Here is an 18,745-nt window from a genome sequence, read left to right on the forward strand (position 1 = left end):
GATTTTCTAAAGTGTAGACAAGGTTTTTTCGGGCGTACAAAAATCTTCACTTACTCCATTCTAAGTTAGTTTGGAGTAAGCTTTCACTGACAAAACTTTGAAAACAGGCGTAAGTGGCCGGACACGCCCCCTTTTGAAAAAAAAATTCTGTTCCAAAGTGAACTGTTCTAACTGACTAGAACTGGAGCAAACTAAATGGCAAGAATTCCGATTTCTAAGATACTCCGTTCTACACCAGTTGCTCCTAAAAATCAGGAGCAAATCATGTCGAAACATGGATTTCTCACTGGGAATACTTTTATTTTGATTTTATGAAGAAGAGGAGGATGATCGCATGGAAGAGAGTAGGTTGGAGGCTCTTAGCCTCAGACATCACTGAACATATTTTCCACATACAAACTAACTCACCAGGGTCAACAGGTCTTACTTATGCAACCCCATGAGGGGGCTGCACAAGAAGGAGAGCTCATGGAACAGGAGAGCCAGTGGCAGCTGCCAGAGCAAGAAGAGCAGAAGTGAGACCTCAGCACTTCCATTAAATAAAGGTTGACTCACCAAATAAATCACTTCACACCTGCCTGTGACCCCCCTCCCCCACCGCACCCACCCCCGCACCCCCACTTTCTTACAAAGTCCCTCACTTTCCAAGAGTTCTGCAAAGATTCTTCATAACACAGAGGTTTACATTTCCCGTGCCATCATCAAACTGCATAAAGTTGAAAGCAAATACAGAAATGGACTCATAACCCTATGGGGTAGTTCTTGACTTTGTTGAATAGTGTAAAATGGGTGATAGAGGCTCAGCTGTCCATTTTATATCTCCTGATTTGAAGTCAATGGAAATAAAAGTTGGGAGAGATGTAAAACGGGTTGCCGATTCATTATCACCCATTTTACACTATCACATTAGCTCTCCTTCTTGTGCAGCCCCCTCATGCTATGGGGTTACCTAAGTAAGATATGTTGACCCTGGTGAGTGAGTTTATACATGAAGATATCTACCCCTACGTGATCAGGCCATGTGCACCTTAAACAACAACATTCACCAGTGGTGCCACATTCTTCCTATCTGCAATTACTGCTCACCACATTTTTTCACTGGCAATGTGATCCAAATGAACTGAAACGTTTAGCTGGGTAATTTGTTGATTTGGTGTGGAAATACTGTCATAATCGTGAACAAGTTGAATAAGGATCATGAGGGGATGCAGTAATAATATTGGCTGAAATCCATAATATTCATAGCACAACATTGTTTCAATTTTAAGTATTATAATTTTTTTGCAAACTCTGTCCCATTTGTGTGAAAATAAAGTGCTTTCAGATAAAACCCCCTGCCCTGTGTATGACAGTGATCCTGAACTTAAGAGATAGAGTGACTGACGTTGAGGATCTTAGCTCTCTCCTTTTATGCAAATTAGATATTATACTAGTCATTACAGTTTTCACATATATATATATAAAACGTGATTGCACAATATCATGAGCAGCAACATCATCAGTACAATGGAATCTTGGCCGATAGACTCACATCTCTTTCAAGCACAATTTGGACCAATTTAGTATACTATGGGGTAGAAATTGGATCTCCTTTCACGGGTGTAAAGTGGGTGCAACAAGGGTCAATTTCAGTGATCAACGTCCTGCATTCCAAGGATGTCAGAAAGATGGTCAACTCAATATTGGGTGTGGCCATTTTTCAGGCGCCTCTGGCATTATTCTCCTTACCTATGTAAATGAAGGGTCTTATGTCTGTTTTAGGATCCCTCTCCTAAACTGGGCTGTGATAAGCAGAGCAGGCTCTGAGCCTGATCTCCTCAGGACACTTTAGTGGCCGCTGCCAAAAGGAAAGCTGTTTTTGTTTTCAAAATTCTTCCTGTGGAGTGAGGGGGAGCAGGAGTGTTCCTCCCAAATCCACAGCCCTCTTAAGGACTGCTGCCAGCCTGAGATCAACATCTCTTTCATTCTCCTTCTCGGACTTACCTCAGGATCGCTGCTGGCAACTGGTTACCGCAGTCGGGTGAGCTGCTTCTGGAGGCACGACAGACACCTGCAGCTCACCCAAATTAAACAAGTGAGGTCCGCGGCCCAATTTCAGGCGAGCCTCAGGCCACATGGTTGGGGCACGCACTCTCTGCGGTCCTTGGTTATGTGCCCGAAAATGGGCTATAACCAAGTTCAACCCCCGTCATTTCAAATTAAGCCATCGCGGTGAAAGTCTGATCTTGTCCAAGATGGGAATAGGTGGTAAAGATGATTGTCCTGATTTTATGCTTCATCTACAAAAAAAGAGAAGCACTTTCAGTTGTTCTTCCCATAATTTCATTGTAGATTGACAATTATCTTGTTCTTGTATAAAATTCAGGGAGGGACAAAGAACAGGTAAAAACTTGGTTAAATCATAACCAACTCTAATACTATGCATTTTGATATGCATGTAGGTTATAAGAAGAAGCAATGTTTCTATTCATGCTTCTTTATCATTATTTATACTTTAAATACCAATTTTATATATTTTGTGAAACCTATCTGGTTTGTTATTGGTTTTCATACATTATAACATTTTGCTTATAGATTACAACTGAAAAGGATTACATGGAATGGAGATTTGCGATCGTCGGTCTCATTCAAACGAACCTATTCCTACATGTTGAGTACACTCTCCCACACTTAGCCATTAGCAAACATTGGCCACTGCTCACAGCGGCATATTCAAATTACAAATCCAGCAAAATTTGGAGTAAGTTCAAAACAGTGAGATCAATGTGCAAGACGGTGAAATTCATGGCGTATGTCACTGATCTCACTGTTGCAAGAACTTCTTTGCCAATGTGAGTGTCATGGAGACTTGCTTCACATAAGGTCAGGCATGCCATGTTGATGAGAGGTGACCCTGTTTGTTCCATTAAATTGAATGCTTGGTGATGATCAGAAGCTCTTATGGCAGGCAAAGTGAGTTGAGAGAGTGATTTTAAGTAAAGAAGATGCTTAAGTATTTGGAGAAGTTGCCCTTAGCAGAAGGGAGATTTCCTGACATCCAGGTGCTGAGGGAGAAAGAGTATGATAGGTGTGGCGGAGGATGTATAATGGCCCTCGATTCTTGACTTAACTTGACCACCGTTAAACCTCTTCCTGCATTGTGCGGCAATTCTTGGTTTTGATGGAGGGTGCACTGACTGCCTCTGTCACCTCCCTCCAGGCAGCCTGGACCCCTCTCTTATGGGCATCCTAAGTGCTAATCAGACAGTCCTTCCTGGCCCTCACTTCCCCCAGCAGGACCCCCTCTAACACATCGGAAAATCTAGGGGCCTTTCCAGCTGCTGACACTCCTAGGCTGCTGCTTCTTCTGCCATCCTACTGAGAAGTGACACTGCCCTTTAACTGGCTGCAGCCTTTTAATTGCTGCAGCAAAAATGTATTCTCCAACCTCCCATCAGCACTACACCAATGAAGGGCAGTTTTCTGGCCTCCAAACTGCCCAGAATAGTTAATGAGGGGTCTGGGAGAAAACAGCAATGGGTTAGTGGCTATTTCACTTTGGCGAGGGTTAGGATCACCCTTTACACAAATCCACCAATGAGAGAAAGTGCAGGCCCTCTTCTTTAGGATGGTGTTCTGGGATCCTAAAAAGAGCAACCTGGAATGGGTCCGCTTACTGAAACTTGCTGGGAGGGTCGGAAATAGTATGCAGTTGCTGCTAAGTAGCTTTTAAAGGCTGTGGCTTCTATTTAAAGGAATTGTTTCAATATTGTTGTGCAAAAAGGGAATCATAGCTGCAAAAAAGAAACACTTAGAGCTTTGGGATGCTGGTGGACAAATTGCAGCAAAGGAGAGCTGTAGGACTTCCACAGAAACTGTCTAATATGTCCTTTCGATACAGTATAAATGCACACAAGGCCCATACCTGAGAGAAGATCACTCTGTGACGAGTTACCTTGCAGACGGTGGGTGGAGCTTCTCCTTTTATATCAGAAAGACCAGATTAGGAGTGTCTCCCACAAGTTCGCCCCCTGTGGTCAGTGTTCTCAAGGTGTACAACTTAGGTCAGCTTATACATGGGTTACAATAACAGTTGAATACATGACATCACCTCCCCCCCAAAGTCTTTTTGGGATCACAGGTTAAGTCTCTCTGGTGGTTTACATCCCTTGTAGAGCGCCTGAGTTGGGGCTCCGGTTGTTGGGCGCTGGCCTGAGTGTTTGCTGTTTGCGGTGCCTCAGGCCTGTCCGGACTGCCCACAGTGACTGGGCTCTCCTCCACTTGGTTCCGGTGTTCGGTTACCTGTGGTGGAGTAAACTCTACGTCGTGTTCTTCCTCGGCTTCTTCTATGGGGTTGCTGAACCTCCGTTTAGATTGATCCACGTGTTTGCGTCAGATTTGTCCATTGATAAGTTTAACTACCAAAACTCTATTCCCCTCTTTGGCAATCACAGTGCCTGCAAGCCATATGGGCCCTGCAGCGGAATTAAGGACAAAAACAGGGTCATTGAGATCAATACATCGCACCCTCGCATTCCTGTCATGGTAGTCACATTGTGACTGACGCCTGCTCTCAACAATTTATTTCATAGTAGGGTGCAGAAGGGATAACCTGGTTTTGAACGTCCTTTTCATTAGCAGCTCTGCGGGTGGAACCCCTGTGAGCAAGTGTGGTCGGGATCTATTGGCCAAGAGGAGGCGTGATAAGCGGCTTTGGAGGGAACCCCCTTGGATTCTGAGCATCCATTGTTTGATTATCTGCACTACTCATTCCGCCTGGCTGTTTGAGGCCGGCTTGAACGGTGCCGTTCTGACATGGTTGATTCCATTGCCTGCCTTGAAGTCCTGTAATTCAGTGCTTGTGAAGCACGGGCCATTGTCGTTGACCAAGACGTCTGGTAGACGATGGGTGGCGAACATTGCCCGTAGACTTTCTACCGTGGCAGAGGATGTGCTTGAATTTAAAATGGCACACTCAATCCATTTGGAGTAGGCGTCTACTACAATCAAAAACAGTTTTGCCATGAAAGGACCTACGTAGTCCACATGGATGCGTGACCATGGCTTGGCGGGCCAGGACCAGGGGCTAAGGGGGGCTTCCCTGGGTGCGTTGCCCAGCTGAGTACATGCGTTGCACCTGCGAACACAAAGTTCCAGGTTTGCATCTAGCCCTGACCACCAAACGTGCGACATGGCATTGGCCTTCATCATGACAATGCCCAGGTGCTCATTGTGAAGTTCTCTGATAAACACCTCTCTACCTTTCTGGGGCATGACTACTCGGTTTCCCCGCAGTAGGCAATCGGCATGAATTGAGAGTTCATCCCTGCGCCGATGAAATGGTTTAAACTTCTCAGGGCATGCCCCGTACGTGGCTGCCCAGTCCCCATTCAGGACACATTTCTAAACTAAAGACAGTAGCGGGTCTTCATTTGTCCAGACTTTAATCTGACGGACTGTCACAGGTGAGCATTTGCTTTCGAATGCTTCGACAGCCATGACTATCTCAGCATCATGCTCAGCTGCCCCCTCAGTGGTGGCTAGAGGTAGCCTGTTGAGTGCATCGGCACAGTTTTCAGTGCCCGGTCTGTGCTGAATTGTGTAGTCATAGGCAGCTAACGTAAGTGCCCACCTCTGTATGCGGGCCAATGCATTCGCATTTATGGCCTTGTTGTCAGCCAAAAGGGACGTTAGGGGTTTGTGTCCAGCTCCATTAATACTGGGATGCCATTGAGGAGCACTTCCATCATTATCGGTGGTGTCCTGGTATATGAACTGTATATGTGCTCCACATGAACTCGCTGAACTTCAGCTTCCAGCGATTTCCCCCAGTATTCATTTGGCCTTGTAGGGCTTACATCAGGTCCTCCTCGTACATCAGCCTGGCTGCAGGCTTCCTGCACATATGCGCCAAGTGACCGCTGACGTTGCAGTTTCTGCAGATGTATTGCTGATACCTGTACGCTCTGGCTGGGTGTTTGCCTCCACACCTCCAGCATGAGCTAGAGGTCCCATTGTTGGAAACAAAAGGTCCATTACCAGTCAATTGTCTCTGACTGTCTCTGTAACTGTCCTTAAGCGCACCATTAGCAGGTGCTGATGGCCCCATTACAGGCCGCATTGTCCATTGCGATGGCATGAATCGTCTCTATTGAATTCCCCCTTTGGGTTCGACTGCATGCTGGGGCATGTCCGATTGCCCTTGTCTGCCAAGAGAACTGTGTGCCACATTAACAACGTTGACTCCCTGGTCGTTTGCCGCATTTGAGCCAAGATTTTTGCCATAAATCAGTCTGGTCTCTTCCTCCCCAGAGATAATTGTCTGGGCTATCATAGCCGCCACTTCCAAGGTCAAGACTTTGGTCTCAATCAGATTCCTGAAAACCCCAGCGTGTCCTATGCCCTCAATAAAAAAGTCTCGCAGCATCTCCACTTTGCATGCATCTGGGAACTTACATAGGCTCGCCAGTCGCCAGAGATCTGCCACAAAGTCTGGAACGCTTTGCCCTTCTCGCCGCCCGTGCGTATAAAACCGGTGTCTCGCCATGTACATGCTGCTTGCCGGTTTAGGTATTCCCCGATCAACTTACTGAACTCTTCGAACGTCTTGTCCGCCGGCTTCTCTGGCGCTAGAAGGTCCTTCATCAGGGAGTACGTTCTGGATCCACATACCATCAGGAGATGAGCCCTGCATTTGTCGGCCGAATCCTGTCGCAACCATTCCTTAGTGACAAAACTTTGCTGTAGTCTATCAATAAAGTCGTCCCAATCATCACCAACACAGTACCTCTCTTCTGTGCTGCTAGTGGCCATGCTCGCATGGTTTAAGAACATAAGAACATAAGAATTAGGAACAGGAGTAGGCCATCTAGCCCCTCGAGCCTGCTCCGCCACTCAACAAGATCATGGCTGATCTGGCCGTGGACTCAGCTCCACTTACCCGCCCACTCCCCATAACCCGTAATTCCCTTATTGGTTAAAAATCTATCTATCTGTGATTTGAATACATTCAATGAGCTAGCCTCAACTGCTTTCCTGGGCAGAGAATTCCACAGAATCACAACCCTCTGGGAGAAGAAATTCCTTCTCAACTCGGTTTTAAATTGGCTCCCCTGTATTTTGAGGCTGTGCCCCCTAGTTCTAGTCTCCCCGACCAGTGGAAACAATCTCTCTGCCTCTATCTTGTCTATCCCTTTCATTATTTTAAATGTTTCTATAAGATCACCCCTCGTCCTTCTGAACTCCAATGAGTAAAGACCCAGTCTACTCAATCTATCATCATAAGGTAACCCCCTCATCTCCGGAATCAGCCTAGTGAATTGTCTCTGTACTCCCTCCAAAGCTAGTATATCCTTCCTTAAGTAAGGTGACCAAAACTGCACACAGTACTCCAGGTGCGGCCTTACCAATACCCTGTACAGTTGCAGCAGGACCTCCCTGCTTTTGTACTCCATCCCTCTCGCAATGAAGGCCAACATTCCATTCACCTTCCTGATTACCTGCTGCACCTGCAAACTAACTTTTTGGGATTCATACACAAGGACCCCCAGGTCCCTCTGCATCGCAGCATGTTGTAATTTCTCCCCATTCAAATAATATTTCCTTTTACTGTTTTTTTTTCCAAGGTGGATGACCTCACATTTTTCGACATTGTATTCCATCTGCCAAACCTTAGCCCATTCGCTTAATCTATCTAAATCTCTTTGCAGCCTCTCTGTATCCTCTACACAACCCGCTTTCCCACTAATCTTTGTGTCATCTGCAAATTTTGTTACACTACACTCTGTCCCCTCTTCCAGGTCATCTATGTATATTGTAACCAATTGTGGTCCCAGCACCGATCCCTGTGGCATACCACTAACCACCGATTTCCAACCCGGAAAGGACCCAATTATCCCGACACTCTGCTTTCTGTTAGCCAGCCAATTCTCGATCCATGCTAATACATTTCCACTGACTCCGCGTATCTTTATCTTCTGCAGTAACCTTTTGTGTGGCACCTTATCGAATGACTTTTGGAAATCTAAATACACCACATCCTTCGGTACACCTCTATCCACCATGCTCGTTATATCCTCAAAGAATTCCAGTAAATTAGTGAAACATGATTTCCCCTTCATGAATCCATGCTTCGTCTGCTTGATTGCACTATTCCTATCTAGATGTCCCGCTTTTTCTTCCTTAATGATAGCTTCAAGCAATTTCCCCACTACAGATGTTAAACTAACCAGCCTATAGTTACCTGCCTTTTGTCTGCCCCCTTTTTTAAACAGAGGCATTACATTAGCTGCTTTCCAATCCAATGGTACCTCCCCAGAGTCCAGAGAATTTTGGCAGATTATAACGAATGCATCTGCTATAACTTCCGCCATCTCTTTTAATACCCTGGGATGCAATTCATCAGGACCAGGGGACTTGTCTACCTTGAGTCCCATTAGCCTGTCCAGCACTACCCCCTAGTGATAATGATTGTCTCAAGGTCCTCCCTTCCCACATTCCCGTGATCAGCAATTTTTGGCATGGTTTTTGTGTCTTCCACTGTGAAGACCGAAGCAAAATAATTGTTTAAGGTCTCCGCCATTTCCACATTCCCCATTATTAAATCCCCCTTTTCATCTTCTAAGGGACCAACATTTACTTTAGTCACTCTATTCCGTTTTATATATCAGTAAAAGCTTTTACAATCTGTTTTTATGTTTTGCGCAAGTTTACTTTCGTAATCTATCTTTCCTTTCTTTATTGCTTTCTTAGTCATTCTTTGCTGTCGTTTAAAATTTTTCCAATCCTCTAGTTTCCCACTAACCTTGGCCACCTTATACGCATTGGTTTTTAATTTGATACTCTCCTTTATTTCCTTGGTTATCCACGGCTGGTTATCCCTCCTCTTACCGCCCTTCTTTTTCACTGGAATATATTTTTGTTGAGCACTATGAAAGAGCTCCTTAAAAGTCCTCCACTGTTCCTCAATTGTGCCACCGTTTAGTCTGTGTTCCCAGTCTACTTTAGCCAACTCTGCCCTCATCTCACTGTAGTCTCCTTTGTTTAAGCATAGTATGCTCGTTTGAGACACTACTTCCTCACTCTCAATCTGTATTACAAATTCAATCATACTGTGATCACTCATTCCGAGAGGATCTTTTACTGGGAGATCGTTTACTATTCCTGTCTCATTACACAGGACCAGATCTAAGATATCTTGCTCCCTTGTAGGTTCTGTAACATACTGTTCTAAGAAACAATCCTGTATGCATTCTATGAATTCCTCCTCCAGGCTACCCCGTGCGATTTGATTTGACCAATCGATATGTAGGTTAAAATCCCCCATGATTACTGTCGTTCCTTTTTCACATGCCTCCATTATTCCCTTGATTATTGTCCGCCCCACTGTGAAGTTATTATTTGGGGGCCTATAAACTACGCCCACCAGTGACTTTTTCCCCTTACTATCTCTAATCTCCACCCACATTGATTCAACATTTTGTTCATTCGAGCCAATATTGTCTCTCACAACTGCCCTGATATCATCCTTTATTAACAGAGCTACCCCACCTCCTTTCTCTTCTTGTCTATCTTTCCGAATTGTCAGATACCCCTGTATGTTTAATTCCCAGTCTTGGCCACCCTGCAACCACGTTTCTGTAATGGCCACCAAATCATACCCATTTGTAATGATTTGTGCCGTCAACTCATTACTTTGTTTCGAATCCCAGTTTTTGTCGCCAATAATATGTCCTTACTATACAGTATAAATGCACACGAGGCCCATACCTGAGAGAAGATCACTCTGTGACCAGTTACCTTTATTACCAAGACCTCAAGAGGCAGACGGTGGGTGGAGCTTCCCCTTTTATACCGGAAAGTCCAGGTTAGGAGTATCTCCCACAAGTTCACCCCCTGTGGTCAGTGTTCTCAAGGTGTACAACTTAGGTCAGCTTATACATGGGTTAGAATGACAGTTGAATACATGACACTGTCCATAGCCACCTTTATACTCCCATCTTACATGTGCAACTTTACTTACAACTTTCCTACTTTGGTAGCAGCATCTGTCACCATCATTTTATGTTCTGCTTGCTAACACCAAATGCCAAAAAAGTGGCCTTTTATATTGTCATGTTTATTGGAGAAGATAGTCCTCAATACAAGAAAGAGAGAGAGGTCACAGATGGTGGGCTTCCCAACATCAGGCCTCTGGGAAGGAAGCTCTTCTGCTGCAGAGGAAGCCCATAGCTGTGGCAAGTCAGAAATGGAGGTGAGAAGGCCGGTGCCAGCTGTAGATCTGTCATGACGTTCTATTGCTCCACCATTTCTTGCTTTGTGAGCACACCGAACCTTTCTAAAAAGAGCTACATGTTAATTGCTTCTTTTGAAAGTGAAGAGATAAGGGTGTTCCTCCACCAATCATTAAAATGTTGCTTTTTCTTCTTCACTTATAGATGAAATGCAGCACCATAAAGAAAGAAAAAAAGAAAGATCAACCAGATCCTTTATTTCAGGTCCTGCAAACACTGCCATTTATCATCTCAATACCTAGCACCAGGCCACAGAGAAGTAACCAGGGGGCTTTAGATAGTGAGCATGAGGATGTTGCACAGGGTGATATGCCAAGCACACCTGGCAATAGGAATGGGGGAGATGTGAAGTAAGAGAACTCTTATGTTCCTGAGCAAAGGATCAGGAGATGTCAGCACGGTTGAAGAACTAGTGGATCCTGATCCTACTTTTAAAAGAAAGATGCCTGAAGGGCCCATATCCTGCCACCCAGCAGAAAGGTTTTCATATGATCCTGCTGTCTTTCACGATCGCAAGTTAAGTGTGCTCTGTGGCCAATCCCCTCATGTGGTAAGACAGGCTGCCTACAAAGAGCACTGGAAATGCAGCATGTCTTTCTCAGAACTTATATATCAGGAGAGGAAGGGCACCACAATCCCAAGAGGCTCACACACTCATGTTGCACTTAGGAGGAGCACCCAATTAGGCACAGGTAGAATAGCAGAAGAACACACAGTGGTACCAAAAGGCACCAAAGTGATCAGAAGTTATGATAATTAAGGGCAAGAAATAAATTATTCTGAGTTGCTGAAGTTCATGTTTTTGTTTCCATAGCTTTTGTAATAGTTTATAGCTATGATGATACGTGATGAATGGGATCTTGGATGGCAGTTGGGAAAGCCAATTCTGAAGAAAGGTGTCCTGAATACAATGGTTCAGGATGGCTGCGACTGCTAGCATAGGGCTCTCTTCAGCAACCTCTTTTTGCTGCTGGTGCTAGTCACCTTCTCCCCCATTGCCTCGATCACCATCCTGTTATACACACTCTATAAAAAGCCCTCTTTCCAAAGCAAAATTTTGGAGCATGCAGCCCAACACCACAATCCTGAACACTTGTGTAGATCCGCATTACAGAGCCCAACCAGACATATTGAGGCATCTGAGACATTACTTTAGCATTCAAATAATCTGTTCAATTAAATCCTGGTGGCAAAATGGGTCTCAATGTATTTTAGCTGTGCTGGGTTGCTGGAGAATCACACAGGTTTCATCAATCAAGGCTAAAGGGCCTTTATCACCCAGAAACCAGCTGCATATTTGCTTTCCAACTTGGAATAGTGCTGGCCTTAATATAATGAGTTGAAGGAAAACCAGCAATTATCTGCATGATGCAGTGTTCATCGAATCATAGAAAGTTATGACATCAAAGGAAGCCATTCAGCCCATTGTGTCTGTGCTGGCTGAAAAATAGCTATCCAGCTTCATCCTATTTTCCAGCTCTTGGTCCATTGCTCTTATAGCTTACGGAACTTCAAGTGCATATCCAAGTACTTTTTAAAACGATGAGGGTATCTGCCTCTACCGCTCTTTTAGGCAGTGAGTACCAGACCAAAAAGTTCTCCTCAACTCCCCTGTATGCAGTATTCTAGCTGTGGCCTAACTACTGTTTTATACAGTCCAAGCATAACCTCGCTGCTCCTATATTCTATGCCTTGGCTAATAAAGGAAAGTATCCCATATGCCTTCTTAACCACCTTATCTACCTGTCCTACTTCCTTTAGGGATCTGTGGATATGCACTCCAAGATCCCTCTGTTCCTCCACACTTCTCAGTATCCTACCATGTATTGTATATTCCCTTCCCTTGTTAGCCCTCCTCAAATGCATTACCTCACACTTCTCCAGATTGAATTCCATTTGCCACTTTTCTGCTCACCTGACCAGTCCATTGATATCATCCTGCAGTCTACAGCTATTTTCCTCACTATCAACCACACGGGCAATTTTGTATCATCAGCAAACTTCTTAATCATGCTCCATACATTGATATATACTGCCCCTCAGAATTTTTTCCAATAATGTTAGACTGACTGCCCTTTAATTACTCAGTTTATCCCTTTCTCCCTTTTTAAACAATGGTACAACATTAGCAGTCCTCCAGTCCTCTGTTACCACGCCTGTAGCCAGAGAGGATTGGAAAATGATGGTCAGAGCCTATGCTATTTCCTCCCTTGCTTCTCTTAAAAACCTGGGATACATTTCATCCGGGCCCGGCAATTTATCTACTTTCAAAGGTGCTAAAACCCCTTAATATTTCCTCTCTCATATGTTTATCTCATCTAATATTTTACACTCCTCCTTAACTACAATGTCTGCATCATCCCTCTCTTTTGTGAAGACAGACACAAAGTACAAACCATACCCACGTCTTTCGCCTCCACACACAGGTTACCGTTTTGTTCTCTAATTGGCACTATTCTTGCTTTAGTTATCCTCTTGTTCTCTATGTACTTATTTTGAGGTTTTCCTTGATTTTACTTGCCAATATTTTTCAGGCCCTTTCTTTGCTTTCCTAATTTCCTTTTTAATTTCACCCCTGCACTTTCCATATTCGTCTAGGGTTTCTGCAATATTTAGCTCTTGGTATCTGACATAAGCTTCCCTTTTTTGTTTTATCCAACCTAGTTTGCCCCTTGATATCGAGGGGGCTCTAGATTTGGGAGTCCCACCTTTTTCTTTGTGGGAACATATTTACTCTGAACCCTCACCATCTCTTCCTTGAATGCCTCCCACTGCTCTTACATTGATTTACTGCAAGTAGCTGTTTCCAGACCACGTTTGCTAAATCATATGTCAGCTTAGTAAAATTAGCCTTTCTCCAATTGTGAACTTTTACTCCTGGTCTATCTTTGCCCTTTTTCATTACGCTAAATCTAACTGAATTATGATCACTACCACCAAAATGCTCTCTTACTGGTATCCCATCCACCTGCCCAGCTTCATTCCAGAACCGTCCCTTCTCTTATTGGGCTTGCTACATACTGGTTAAAAAAGTTCTCCTGAATACATTTTGAGAATTCTGTGTCCTCTATACCTTTTACACTGATTCTATCCCAGTTAATGTTAGGGTAGCTGAAATCCCCTACTATTATTACCCTATTGTTTTTGCACTTCTCAGAAATGTGCCTACATATTTGCTCTTCTATCTCCCTCTGACTGTTTTGGGGTCTATAATGCACTCCCATCATCACCATCATAGGCAGTCCCTCGAAATCGAGGAGGACATGCTTCCACTCCAAAAGTGAGTTCTCAGGTGACTGAATAGTCCAATTCAGAAATTATAGTCTCTGTCGCAGGTGGGACAGACAGTCGTTGGAGGAAAGGGTGGGTGAGGAGTCTGGTTTGCTGCATGCTCCTTCCGCTGCCTGCGCTTGTTTTCTGCATGCTCTCAGTGACGAGACTCGAGGTGCTCAGCGCCCTCCCGGATGCTCTTCCTCCACTTATGGCAGTCTTTGGCCAGGGACTCCCAGATGTCGGTGGGGATGTTGCAGTTTATCAAGGAGGCTTTGAGGGTGTCCTTGAAATGTTTCCTCTGCCCACCTGGGGCTTGCTTGCCGTGTAGGAGTTCCGAGTAGAGTGCTTGCTTTGGGAGTCTTGTATCCAGCATGCGGACAATGTGGTCTGCCCAGCGGAGCTGGTTGAGTGTGGTCAGTGCTTCGATGCTGGGGATGTTCGCCTGATCGAGTACACTCCCAGCATTGTGATTGCTCCTTTTTTGTTCTTCAGTCAACCATATGGACTCATTTGATGATCCTTCTAGCATATCATCCTTCCTTACAGCTGTAATTGTTTTTTTTAACCAATATTGCGACCCTCCCCCTCCTTTTTTATCCCCTTCTCTGTCTCGTCTGAAAACCATGCATCTAGGAATGTTCAGCTGCCTTTCGTTCAGCAGTGTTTCAGTAATAACTTTGATACTTCCACGTGTCTATCTGTGCCCTCAGCTTATTTGCCTTATTCCCTAGACTCCTTGCATTGAAGTATATGCCATTAAGTACTGCCAAACTCCTTTGTTGACTATTTTCTCGCCTTTGTTTCTGCTGCCTTCCAAACTCACTTACTAATTTTCTGCCTTCCATTTCCAGCTTTGCTTCTTCCCCTTCTGAATCTACGCTTAGGTTCTCATCCCCTTGTTGGTGGTCACATATCAGCTGCACGTTAAGGGAATGATACCCTTTCCTGTGATGTATGACATTGAATTGATAAAAGGAACAGGTATGGTGACATGGATTCAATTTCTGTGGTGGTTCTTCCACTGGTTTACCACAACTTTGGTGGAAGAAATGCCACAATGGACATAAATGCCATTTACACATTTGCACCTTGCACTTCTAGAATCCTGCCACTGAAGAATCCCTTGGCCCTTTCACCCTGATGCCAAGCACCCATAGGAAATCTAACAAAGTTACTTACATGAGAAAGGAAGTTCCAGACACCTTGTATGTTCCTAATACTCTGAGACCTCTCCCCCCCAATCATCCCAGACCCTTGCACTCCCATCCCCAATACTCCTGCACCCTGCGACCATCACTCCCCACTTTCAGTCCCAGAACTACCTCACCATGTTCCCACCGTGCGATCCGTTCCAAGTATTTTCACACCCAATAATCTCTTCCCAGATGCTCCTGCATGTGTCACATACTCATCTCAGTGCTTCCTCACTCCAAAACTTCCTTCAACCACTTCCACACTATTCCCAGAACTCCCATACCCTGAAATCTATCCTCCGACTGATCCAAATCCCTTTTCCCATTACTCCTCGACATATGCATCCCTCCATTTCTCCCATCCCCCTCTCTCCACTCTCTCCCACTGTCCCAAATGATGGACCACCCTCCCAATACTTCCAAACTCCATTCCATATTTATTCTGGACTTTAAGAAGTGATAAGACACTTTATGAATAGCAGCTAGAAGGCCCCGGAGCTGGTGGCAATTACTGCTGCTGCAAGCCTCTCAGTTTCCTCTCCCGCTTTTGAGTACAAGTTCCTTCCGCCCCATGCGCTTGGGCAGAGAGGCTTGGAAGAAAATTGGCTCTATTTTCTCTATTCAGGCATTATCGTAAAATATGAGAGGAAATTCTGAACACTATCCTCATTGCTTCAATTCAGACTGGGAAATACCCTAAAGATTTCTAAGACAGTTGGGATTGCTAAAAAATCATACATATTTATATTTAAAACGATTCATACTAGTAGCTGTTGAATGTTTAGATATTTAGATCTCTACAATCATACACACTTCGGAGGATGTACCCCCATCAAGGTACAGGAAGTAATTCCTGGTACTTGTGTATATAACCATTTTATAGTCAATTCTACCATAGCAATTATTTCTAATTGCTGTAACTAGACTACATTTGTTACCAAGGCAACCTCATCTGAAACTATGCTGCAAACCTGTAAGAGATGATTTTCCAGAATGTTCTGTTTGGTATTTGCAGTCTTTACAGAAGCACCATCCAATGGTGATTATGATATTTCAATAAGAATAAAATTACATATAAACAATATCACTCAAGTTAATGCATACCTCAATTGTAATTAAAATTACAAGCACAATCAACTCCAAATTCAGGGAACATGGAAACACACATCCTGTAAATAATTTAAACCTTAGTGGTACTAAACAGAAATTCCCATTAATTGTAGGCTAAATTTCACAGGGTAGAACTCTCGATCTGCAATCACCAGTCTAGGTCCATTAAAATGAATGAGTGGACAATCATGGGCTGGTAAGTGCAGAAGCAGAACTTCTACCCTCATGTTTTCTGCAGGTGTGGCTCAGTAAGCTACATTTGTTTTACTTTGGGTGTGAGTTTTCTCTTTTCCAAGGACAAACTGGTCAGTTTTAATGCTAAAAATCAACTATGTAACCACTAACTCAGACAAGCAGGTGTTTACAACATGTCAAGCTGCCAATTAAGGACTTCAACCAAGGTTACTGTACCTTAGCTTTCCACATCAGCCAAAACTTGAAAATGTCCACGTGACGGCCACACTGTATTGCTTTATCCCCTGTGTCATAGGATACATCGTACTGTTTGTCTTGCTGGAACAGGTACCCTGCACACATCTGATTGCAGCCCTGGAGGATGCCCTATGAACAAAGTAGAATTATTATTTTACTCATCATAGCCATAACAAAAATTTAATGTTTCAGAATGTTGTGCATTTAGACTTATTTTTCAAGATACATATCAGTCGCTCTTTTCTCTCAGCCAGATAAAAGAAAAGGGAAAAGTTAAAAATCAATGGAGGGAAGGCCATTAAAACGAGTTGCACCATTTTGCGAAATTCAGCTTTTTGTCATTTTTTTTTCGAATGGGGCGGAAGTCGGTCATAATGGGGGCAGAAGTGGGGACGGGCGGCGTGTCCAGCGCTGCCAGTCATCATGCTGGCGTGTCTCCAAGTCTCTTCCCTTCATTTAAAAGGGAGGGCCGCTGCAAGCTCTGTCATTATTTTAGTTAGGTCCACTGGGCCACCAGGGAGGGTTTCGGCTGGGCCAGCGGCCTGGCACGCAAGAGGGGGTGCCACGCTGCCTGTTGGCGGCCCAGCCGAACCCGGGGGCATAATTGTCGGGCTGACCTGGCAGAAAAAAATCTGTCTGGGGCACTGAGCAGTGGCCGGAAGATTTTCTACACTGAATTTTGCTTGTGGGGCGGGACATAGGCGGTGTGCGCTTTGATGATGCACTTAGGAGGGTTTGGCAGCAGCGGAGCGGAAGTGGGGGCCGCTGGAAAAACCACCAGGGAGAATTTCACGAGCGATGGCCATTCGACTAAAAATCGGCGGCCATTTGACACTGCCACATAGCCACCGCTTTCTGGCGGTAACAGGCCTTACCGGGAGGCTGAATTTCAGCTCCGGAATGTCCTCAGACTATTAAGGTACAAAAGACAAAATACCTGGAACAATCAGGATCAATTTCATAATACACCCGCTGTTGTTTCTTTTCATTCATTTTAATTACTTCCATTTGATTTGTTCATCTTTATTTCTTCTCCTTCTCCCATTTCTATTATAGTACACAGCCTCTTAGAGGCCAACTATTCAAAGAGTGTCGAAGCAAACAAGGCCAAGGCCATTCCCACCAGTTGAGGACTTCCTTGCGAATTAAGAATCCACTCTGTTTTAACACTGTTTTACTATAGCAAAGCAGTTAACGTTAACAAAATGAAAGTTTTAGGCAAGCTGAAATGACTCTAGAAAGGAGGTTTGTAGAAAAGAGTCAGAACAATGGGTAAGTTATAAAAATGTGCTGATGTTAGGAATGAAAAGTCAGTTAGGGAGAAAATAAGATCATTACAGGATGTGGGAAGATTATAAATAATGACAAGTGTATGGCAGAAGAATTGAACAGATACAGTAAGAAGGCGGAATCTTCCCCTTACATAGCAGATAAGACTAAAACTCAAATAGGTTGCTTGTAGGTCTCAAAGGAAATGGTATTACTTAAGTTAAAAGGGCTCACGGTAGAGAAAACAACGGTCCAGATTTAATTTTTTCGACAGTACTGAAAGAAATCGCAGAATATTGCGTGATGCCTTGGTAAATATTTTCAATAATAAAAACTGAAAATGCTGGAAATCTCAGCAGGTCAGGCAACATCTGTGGAGAGAAAAACAAAGTTAATGTTTCGGGTCGATGACCCTTCGTCAGAACTGGTGAATATTCGAAAAGAACACATTCTTAAGAAGCACTGAAAGGGGCAGGGGAAGAAAGAACAAAAGGGAAGGTCTGTGATAGGGTGGAAGACAGGAGAGATTAGAGAGACAAAAGGGATGATGGGCCGAATTGAAATGGTAATTGCCGGAGTTAGAAAAAGGTTAATTTAGATAGGGTGTGAATGGCGGAATAATGACCAGCTGCCATTGGAGACAAAGAGAGAAAAAACATAAGTTTGAGGCGGGAAGGGAGCCAAGGTTGGGTAGAGGTTATGCTCTGAAATTGTTGAACTTGATGTTGAGTCCAGAAGGCTGTGAAGTTTAATTCTCCACTCCACTCCCACTCTAATAGCTCAATCTCCGACTCCTGTACTGTTCCAATGAAGTTCAACGCAAGCTTGAGGAACAGCACCTCATCCTCAAGCTTGCGTTGAACTTCATTGGAACAGTACAGGAGTCGGAGATTGAGCTATTAGAGTGGGAGTGGAGTGGAGAATTAAACTTCACAGCCTTCTGGACTCAACATCAAGTTCAACAATTTCAGAGCATAACGTCTACCCATCTTTGGCTCCCTTCCCACCCCCCCCCACCCCCCCCCCCCACTCCCCCACCTCGAGCTTATGTTTTTTCTCTCTTTGTCTCCAATGGCAGCTGGTCATTATTCTGCCAATCACACCCAATCTAGATGAATCTTTTTCTAACTCCGGCCATTACCATTTCAATTCGGTCCATCATCCCTTTTGTCTCTCTAATCCCTCCTGTCTTCCATC

The 18,745-nt window shown here is 44.3% G+C and overlaps 1 protein-coding gene across 1 annotated transcript in view; it reads right to left on the reverse strand.

The window, feature by feature from the left end:
* Window positions 1-18,745, reverse strand: part of LOC139259825 (glutamate decarboxylase 1) — an 85,294-nt gene that overhangs the window by 31,997 nt on the left and 34,552 nt on the right. The window contains exon 11 of the mRNA XM_070875667.1: window positions 16,259-16,408. Coding sequence (XP_070731768.1) covers window positions 16,259-16,408 — 150 coding nt within the window. The remainder of the gene's footprint in view (window positions 1-16,258; window positions 16,409-18,745) is intronic.

This window comes from Pristiophorus japonicus, chromosome 3 (genome assembly GCF_044704955.1).
Source record: "Pristiophorus japonicus isolate sPriJap1 chromosome 3, sPriJap1.hap1, whole genome shotgun sequence".
Taxonomy (NCBI): domain Eukaryota; kingdom Metazoa; phylum Chordata; class Chondrichthyes; family Pristiophoridae; genus Pristiophorus; species Pristiophorus japonicus.